General features: G+C 35.4%; 1 protein-coding gene across 22 annotated transcripts in view; it reads left to right on the top strand.

Moving 5' to 3' along the window:
- LOC127849544 (T-cell-specific guanine nucleotide triphosphate-binding protein 2-like) overlaps positions 1 to 9231 on the top strand; it is a 183452-nt gene extending 174221 nt beyond the window's left edge. For 20 of the 22 annotated variants that reach the window (XR_008034899.1, XM_052382202.1, XM_052382197.1 and 17 more), the window contains 3 exons: positions 2515 to 2562; positions 3888 to 3935; positions 6209 to 9231. Coding sequence is in view for 21 of the 22 variants with exons in the window: in XM_052382202.1 (XP_052238162.1) it covers positions 2515 to 2562; positions 3888 to 3935; positions 6209 to 6903 (791 nt within the window). In the remaining variant the exon portion in view is untranslated. The remainder of the gene's footprint in view (positions 1 to 2514; positions 2563 to 3887; positions 3936 to 6208) is intronic. The other 2 variants (XM_052382184.1, XM_052382187.1) reach the window with 1 other exon arrangement.
- Positions 9232 to 9615: the final 384 nt, after the last annotated feature.

Genomic DNA, 9615 nt, shown 5'->3' on the forward strand with positions numbered 1-9615 from the left:
ACATGTACTAAGATTTAAACCATTAATAGCGAATCTTATCACATGTTGCACCATTTTTATACGAGGTTCCCTTACTAACACATTTCCTGAACTCGTGCAATAAAATGAGCTGACAACTCGTTTCTGACCCAATATTTACTTATTTTGTGACATCGCTTTTCAGTTTTGTTGTTAGCATAACGTTTTACATTTTTTATCCGAATTGTTACAAACTATTTATGTATACTTTAAATAGTTATTTTAAAGAGCGTGTTTGAGGTTCTGTTATCAAAAGAAAGCCATTTTATTGTGAAGTAAATATTGCACAATCACATTCAATCAAATGTATTAATTTACCCAATTTCACACATTATTAAACAAAATCATAGGCCTAAACAAAATTTCAATGATTTGTTAATTAAATGTTTATCTGAAACTGTATTTTGAGCAACATGAGCCAATAACTACTCAAAATAAACGTATATATCGTACAATATTTCGAAAAAGAAAATAAACACACAGAAAGCAATGTTCCATATAGCAATAGCCACTAATGTAACGCTAGATGTGGTCTGATAAAATAGATTTAATGCGATGTTAACTTGTCGTTTCTGTAAGCGTCGTCTTAGTATCCCTTATGTACCAAAATCCATTGGGGCCGCATCTTGAGACTTTGGCATCCATTCTTCGGGTGTTTTGAACTTAATGTTTTGATCTTTTAGAAAGTTCACTGTGTGTTTGGAATTGTGGCTAGATACACTGTCCTGATGAAACAACATGACGTGTTTACCCCCCGAAAGAGTGTCGGGACATCCTATTGTATAAATAGTTTCAGAAATTCATTGATAAAGTATTCTGAGTTTACCTTTGTCCCATTTTAAAATTATTCTGATCTCTGATTTACCTCTGGACGATACAGCAACCCACGTCATGAAGCCACGGGCTAACGCATCACGTTTTACAAACTTCAGTTTAACGTTTTCTCCCATTCTGACATAACATACTCTTCTTCTTCCATAACTTCCACCAAGATAAAACATCGCACCGTCAGATGTAACAATATCTCTCTACTTGTCACATTTAAGCTTTATATATAGCTTCCAAGACCTGGTCCTGCGCCTCTGAATTTGTGCCATGTTGAGCTGACGAACCTTGCACTTCTTCCGTTGTTTTGCTTTCAAAACAGCCCTTATGATGTGGTATACTGGCACCTTGGACATTCCTGTGTCCTATGCCATTTTTCTCTGTGTCGGCGGATTGATTTTAGAGGTCCAGCGTCGAATTTTGCATTCGACATCAGTTGTGAACTTACTTGAACGTCTACTTGAAGATGAATGTGTAGCAACACCAGGCGTTGAGCTGCGCTGTAAAGTAGCGTCATGTCAAATATTTCGTATACTTCCCAAAGAAATAGCATGGCCCATCTTTTTCAGTCCAGTTTGAATACTTCTGTTACTGCATTTGCATTAAAAAAAGGCTTAAAACAATGCCCTTCACCGTTTCACTACCTTTCTTCTGAGGCATGTTGAATATTATTGACAAGTTGCATGTACATTGAAGAATATTATATATCACAACAGCTAAAACAACAATGGTTCGAGAAAGTCGTGCATGTACTTGAAAAAACACGGATTACTTGTGTTCATTTTGAAATTGGGCTATTCTCGTATATTTTTTGTATCGTCTTTTTTGGTTGCTGTGTTCATGAGCGATGCAACAACATTGTTCCATAAATACTTGCATTGTGCAGTTAGGTTTCTTTTCAGCTGGAGCAGCTAAAGTTTTAAGTTTTGTGTATTAAACAATTGAAAAATATTGCTTTAATATTGCTTTAACAGCTGAATAGGTGGCTTCGTTTGAATAGAAACTTCACATATTGTTATAATTACAAAAACGTTTGTTTCAAACCATGAAAACAGTATATGATTAAAAAGAACTGCATAAAACCGTTTATCTCCTTGTTTAAGTGATGCATTAAGGACCGGTAGTTTTTTTGTATAAAATAATGAGAAATACAAAGGTTGAGTTGGTTTTAAACATATTTCGTGTGTTATTAAACATTCGCGGATGGTCGTGCGATTCTTTGTAGATTAATTGACCCCCAAATTAAAAAAAAATACAATCACAAGCCATTATTAAACGGGAAGCACTTAATAAGTGTTGATATGGTTCAGTTTATAAAAGAGAATCGATGTTTTTTATTGTGAGGAGCGAACGTCTCGCAAATTAAATAGCTTATGAAATTAACCGCTTGCTTTCACAAAAGACAAGTTGCTGCATTAACAAACACAAACATTAGCCTTTGTTCAATTACCCCAGACTTTTGCAAATGTCCGAAAGATCTTTACGTGTGTTAACTTTAACATACGACCGCGTCATTTGTCTTTAAGAAAAAACAGTCCTTTATATGTTCAAGATGGCAATGATATAAATTTGGCCATTTAAAAAAAACACACACAAACAACGAGTACACAACTGATGATGCGCTCAATTCTGAGCATAGGCGAGAACTGTATGAAATAATTTTGATTTCAGATAGTGACATTTGGTCGTATTGTGTGGATGATCCAATACAGGATGCAGGTATGCATAAACGTGTTAAGTTGTATTATTAAATTGTAATGCTACTTTTTTAGCTTTGTAGTCTTTTCTGAGGCCTTTTGCGTTCAAATAAACATAATTCGATCCGTTTCTTAACAGAAGTCTGCTTCCTAGCATATATCAAATATATACTTAAACAGACAGACAGACAGACAGACAGACAGACAGACAGACAGACAGACAGACAGACAGACAGACAGACAGACAGACAGACAGACAGACAGACAGACAGACAGACAGACAGACAGACAGACAGGCAGGCAGGAAGGCAGGCAGGCAGGCAGGCAGGCAGGCAGGCAGGCAGGCAGGCAGGCAGGCAGGCAGGCAGGCAGCCAAGCAGACTTCCAAGCAGGCAGGCAGGCTTGCAGGCTGGCAGGCAGGCTGGCAGGCGGACAGAACGGCAGGCAGGCAGGCAAGCGGACGGACAGACATACATACATACATACAGACAGACAGACAGACAGACAGACAGACAGACAGACAGACAGACAGACAGACAGACAGACAGACAGACAGACAGACAGACAGACAGACAGACAGACAGACAGACAGACAGGCAGGCAGGCAGGCAGGCAGGCAGGCAGGCAGGACGGCCGGCAGGCAGGCAGGCAGTCAGACAGACAGACAGACAGACAGACAGACAGACAGACAGACAGACAGACAGAAAGACAGACAGACAGACAGACATACAGGCAGGCAGGCAGGCAGGCAGGCAGGCAGGCAGACAGACATACAGACAGACAGACAGACAGACAGACAGACAGACAGACAGACAGACAGACAGACAGACAGACAGACAGACAGACAGACAGACAGACAGACAGAGATTATATATATTTAAAATCAATGTGTGAATACACGAAATTATAAATTCCTCGGAAATTTGTTAAGGCTTTACATAACTTAAAAAATTATTTTTCAGACATGTTTATTTCTTCGCCTGAATTTGCAAATAGAACCGTTACGCTTTCAAACCTTAATAAATACATACACGGTATAATATTTACTCTGTATAACGGAATTTCTATATAGACCCATTAAATACGGCACTATAACGTTGTTTGTCATCACTGCATAGTCATTTTAAATAAATCAATAGTATTTTTATGAATGCAATATTCACATGTTCGACCGTTAATGAAAAAAAAAAAGAAATAAAATCGACTCGAATATGTTCCGATCGCTATGATTTAAAATTGAAATTTTACTGAATATGGATATCATTTTATAACTTTTGCGTAATTTTACACATTAAGTTTCACATTGGGTAAGCTAGGACACTGATTAACGATTTTGAACTTTTTCAGATAATGCCGTTGGATCTGATGTGTTGAATAATCCAGAATATGATGCTGGTATGCACAATTTTTGAATACTCTAAGAGCACGTTTTTTGTAACTGTATTAACGCCTTAAGACACTTAGCGATATGTTGTAATTATTGTGGAGTTTTCGTAGAGTTTCTGAATATCTGCCTTCAGACACATTATCAGTGGTTTCCTCTGATTCGGAACATTTAACGGGCTCCAATATTTTACTATAGATATTCAAATATATATTAAATGCCAACATATACTAAGATAACACCATGAATAGCGAATCTTATCACATGTTGCACCATTTTTATACGAGGTTCCCTTACTAACACATTTCCTGAACTCGTGCAATAAAATGAGCTCACAACTCGTTTCAGACCCAATATTTACTTATTTTGTGACATCGCTTTTCAGTTTTGTTGTTAGCATAACGTATGACATTTTTTATCCGAATTGTAACAAACTATTTATGTAAAGTTTAAATAATTATTTTAAAGAGCGTGTTTGAGGTCATGTTAGCAAATGAAAGTCATTTTACTATGAAGTATATTTTGAAAAAATCACATTCATATCAAATTTATTAATTTACCCAATTTTACACGATCAAAATCATCGGCCTAAACACATGTTCAATTAATTGTTAATTAAGTATTTATTTTACACTGTATCTTTACCAACATAAGCCAATAAATACTCAAAATAAACGTATATTTCGTACAATATTTTGAAAAAGAAAATAAACACATACAGACATCACTGCTCCTTATAGCAATAGCCTTTATTTTAACGATAGATGTGGTCTGGTAACATAGATTTAATGCGATGCAAAATGCTTACTTTTTATAATTTTTTTTCCACTATATATTGATGAGAATGTCCGGCTACAATATCCGAAAATTTACAAGCGAACGCGAAATATGGCTTCGGGCAGTTTCAAAAATTAGAAAAACATTTATCACTCAATAACTGTATTTTTGATGGAATTGTTTTACTTAACAGTTGTATGTATGTATCGTAAAAAGACAACCTAGATTTGAATTAATTTTGGGCTTAGCCAGAACAATATTAAAGTTGCTTAATAGAGCAAATCTACATGTGATAAGATTATGGTATTCCGATCAAAAGTGTTGTGTAGATAGCTAACACATGCACACTTGCCTGTGATTACCATGAAGTGTAACTTTAATTAATTACTAATATTTCGTATTGTCATTATACCTCCACTAAACGAAGTTTAGGGGGGTTTATAGGAGTGAGCTTGTCTGTCTGTCAGTCGGTCGGTCTGTCGGTCGGTCTGTGTCCGCTCTCTTATTCAAGTAGTTTTCATCCGATCTTCACCAAACTTGGTCAGAAGTTGTATCTAGATGATGTCTAGGCCAAGTTCGAACATGGGCCTTGCCGGGTCAACAACTAGGTCACGGGGTCACTTAGTTCGTTTTAAACATTCAGCATGTTGTCCGCTCTCTAATTCAAGTAGTTTTCATCAGAGCTTCACCAAAGTGGGTCAGAAGTTGTATCTAGATGATGTCTAGGCCAAGTTCGAACATGGGTCATGGCAGGTCAAAAACTTGGTCACGGGGTCACTTTGTGCGTTTTAAACATTGAGCATGGTGTCCGCTCTCTAATTCAAGAAGTTTTCATTCGATCTTCACCAAACTTGGTCAGAAGTTGTATCTTGATGATCTCTAGGTCAAGTTTGAATATGGGTCATGCCGGGTCAAAAACTAGGTCACAGGGTCACTTAGTAAGTTTTACACATTCAGCATGGTGTCTGCTCTCTAATTCAAGTAGTTTTCATCCGATCTTCACCAATCTTGGTCAGAAGTTGTATATAGATGATGTCTAGGTCAAGTTTGAATATGGGTAATGCCGGGTCAAAAACTAGGTCACTGTGTCACTAAGTATGTTTTACACATTCAGCATGGTGTCTGCTCTCTAATTAAGGTAGTTTTCATCCGATCTTCACCACACTTGGTTAGAAGTTGTATCTAGATGATGTGTAGGCCAAGTTCGAACATGGGCCATGCAGGGTCAAAAACCAGGTCACGGGGTCACTTAGTGCGTTTTAAACATTGAGCATGGTGTCCGCTGTTTGTTTGTGAAGACAACATGCAAAATATTCTGTGTCAATGCGGCATGTGGGGGTATTCATCACGTCTGTGACAAATCTCTAGTTTGTATTGTTTCGTTGAAGCTCATAAAATGGATATTACACTAGTAGTTTTTTATATAAACCTTATAAACTTTATCAAAGAAGCTAGTGAATGCTAGTATTTCCTTACAGCATTTCTGAACTCGTTTATTTTGTATCAGGTTTTACAGAGTATTTACTAGTCCTTGAAGAAGCTGTACGGAGAAAAAGAGTGGCTAATCTAAGCAATTTTACCACTGATTTAAATAAGTGGAGAGAATGTGAAATACATATAGCAATTATAGGGGAATCTGGTACAGGAAAATCCAGCTTCATCAATGCGATAAGTGGACTTCAACCAGGCGATAGATGTTCTGCATCAGCTTTAAGCAGCAAATCAACAAAACTAAGTACGCGGTATCCTCACCCTAAACATCATAACCTTGTATTTTGGGATCTTCCGGGTGTAGGAACTCCAGAATTCCCAAAGAGTATTTATTTACGCGCCATTAATTTTCAGAACTACGACTTTTTTATTCTGGTCACGGCGACCAGATTTAAAGAAATCGACGCATGGTTAGCGACGCAAATTCGTCATCTCCAAAAGAAGTTTTATATTATAAAGTCCAAAATAGACTTCGATGTCGAAAACGATTTAAAAGAGTTTCGTGGAGGGGTGACAAAGGCTGATATCGTGGCTTGCATTCGACGAAATACAACTACAGAGCTTACGAATATGGGCTTAAAAAACCCAAAACTGTATCTTGTCAACAACAAAAACATCAATGAGTATGATTTCAAAGAACTCATAACACAGCTAAAAAATGACATACCAGTTCTAAAAAAAGAAAAACTGATATTGGCTATGTTATCTTAAGCAAGAACAATCCTGGATGAATAGCAAAAATTGCTGTAACAGCGAGCATTGCAAACAGCAATTAAAGCATCAATGGGAAATGTAATACCAGATCTAATGGTAATGCCAAGATCAGTTCCAAAAGAGTGTTATACAGTATTAACTACGGCGTTTTATTTTTATGTCGATATTGACGAAATGTTGAGCGAGGTGAAGTTTTATCAAACGCAGTTCGGAATTAATGACGAATCTTAAAATATAATTTCGGGGAGGATTATTATAACTTTTGAGGACTTACTTCAGAAACTAAATCTTGCCTCTACATCGATTATTGAATCATATGATTCATTCGTGTTGTTTCTCCATATGTGTAAACAAACGTATAATCCAGAAAAGCTTTAGAGGTATTGCAAACGTCTGGTAACACCCATTGCTGCCATTCGTTTCTGCTTATTTGTTCAGCGTCAAATACTAAATATGTGTTACGACGAGTTAATAATTATTTCCGCGCAGTAAAACATTCTAAGAGCAAAATCATGTCAAAGCTTGAAGAAGAGGAATATGGCTTAAAGAAATAGTTAGATTAAAAATGCCCGACTAGTTAGTTCCCGCTTTGTATCCGACTTTTGTGTTGATTTTTTATGTATTGGTCTTATCATTTTCTTATTGCGCTTATTGTTCTTATAAGACGAAGTGGATCAATGCTGTATTTTTCGCGTCATTATCGGAAAAGTTGTTAGTCATGTTTAGAATAAGGTACAACAAACACCTTTAAACATGTACGACACATTTAAAGTATTTTCTGTTCGTTGATTTCTTCTTCATAATTATTCTAAGTTGATTTCACTAATTCAATAGTTTCTACATATAATTAGTCGTTAATTCTCGAGGCAAGACGGGATTGGTTATGGGTGTGTCTGTTATTTACCCGTGTGTCTGTTCGTAAATTTTCGTTTTCACTACCTTCCATTGAAGGATGTTCATAAAACTGTAAAAATTTTAAGGTGACAATAAGTCAATCCTTTAAGCCACTTCGCTAAGACTTAAGGCCTCTGCCATAAATAAAACACATTTACTAGTATTACCCCCTCAAGTGGTTGATCACAGATGATAATTGTATGGTGGCCTCATATTTGAATAGCATGTATATTTAGCCGAACGAGCTTATGTAGCACACATCGTCACATGGTCATTTATCATGCAAGTCATTGTATGTTAAAACAGTTGTACTTTTATTTCAGTATGCGATTGACATGAATGGTTATCATATGGTAATGTGTGCTGAAAAACATAAAACGCTTATTGAATTTAGTATATTAAGTATAAAATTGTTCAATTAACAATGCATACTTAAGTACAAATAATTGGACAAACAATGTATTGTTCTGTTAAAAGTGTAAAACTATATAACAAATAAGGGATTTGTTATAAAATATAAACACTTGTTTAAATTTACATAATTAATTGTATTACTCCTAAAAAGTATTATTTTGCAGCATTTAACTAAAATGGATTACTATAAATTGTTCATTACAAAGTGTATGATTCAAATAAATAATTTGTTTCTATAATATGTAATGTCATAGTGAATATGCAATTGTGCATCTGAAGTATCAGAGTTTGCTGATTTTGTAACTGAGAACAACTAACCTTATGAACTAGTAAATTATATTTCTTACAAAAAAAAATTATGAAGTAAATTATGAATACTGCGATTATGCTAATCAGCAAATGTTCACCGTGCCAATGAATGCATTTTTTATAACCATGAACTGTGGTCAAAACTGACCACGCCCAGCGGCTACATGATTCATATAGACTTAAATAATAAATGACAAATGCGCCATATCAGAAACCGCAAGGTTCAGAGGTTAAATATTTGGTGTGTATTAAAGTATAGTGTTTGTTCTTAAACTGTTTATGCCCCTTTGGTAAAAACTGGCCATGCCCAAGTAGTCACATGATACGAATAGACTTATACATTAAAAAAAACCTCTTTGATGATTGGCTATGGTAATTGAAAATTTTTTTTCTACCATATATTTCATGTCCAAACGATACGATGTCCATAGAGTTGCTATTTATGCTCTTAAATACGTGTGTATATACATATGATATAAAATATCTTTATTACGATTCATATGAATTATTTATTAGCTTTACAGAAAAGCACGAGTACAAGAGTACAATTGCTGTTTCAGAATGAAGATTGGTGAAACTTGTACTTGTTCTTTGTGTTCTCGTTTACGATGGCTAGCATATATTTTTATTTATTTATGTGAAGATGAGTTGATATTGATTATTCTGATTGTTTGGAAATTGCTTTGTCAAAATAAATGCAATCATATAGTTGTTCTGTTGTACTTTGATTTAGTTTTCTTAAACAGTTGTGTAGTGTGTATTTTTCCATGCAAAGGAATGCCATTACATATTCAGCGTCCATCAACTATTTCCAACTTCATCTCACATCTTTTGTTTTGCCTATTTTTTTTGTCATTGATGTATTTGGTAATAAATGATACATAACAGAATAGTCATTCCAAAGTAAACCGTTGGGTTTGACAAAAAAATAATTATATGTAATTATATGAGCTCAAAAGGAAGAGATACACATTAATTTTTTTTCCATGGGAACGTTACAAAGATGCATATTTGTGTCTACGCGAGTTAAAACTAGATTGGTTATACACACACAAATAATTGCATGTAAAATCAAGATGTCAAAGATGGCAC

Source organism: Dreissena polymorpha, chromosome 11 (genome assembly GCF_020536995.1).
Source record: "Dreissena polymorpha isolate Duluth1 chromosome 11, UMN_Dpol_1.0, whole genome shotgun sequence".
NCBI classification, from domain to species: Eukaryota; Metazoa; Mollusca; class Bivalvia; order Myida; family Dreissenidae; genus Dreissena; species Dreissena polymorpha.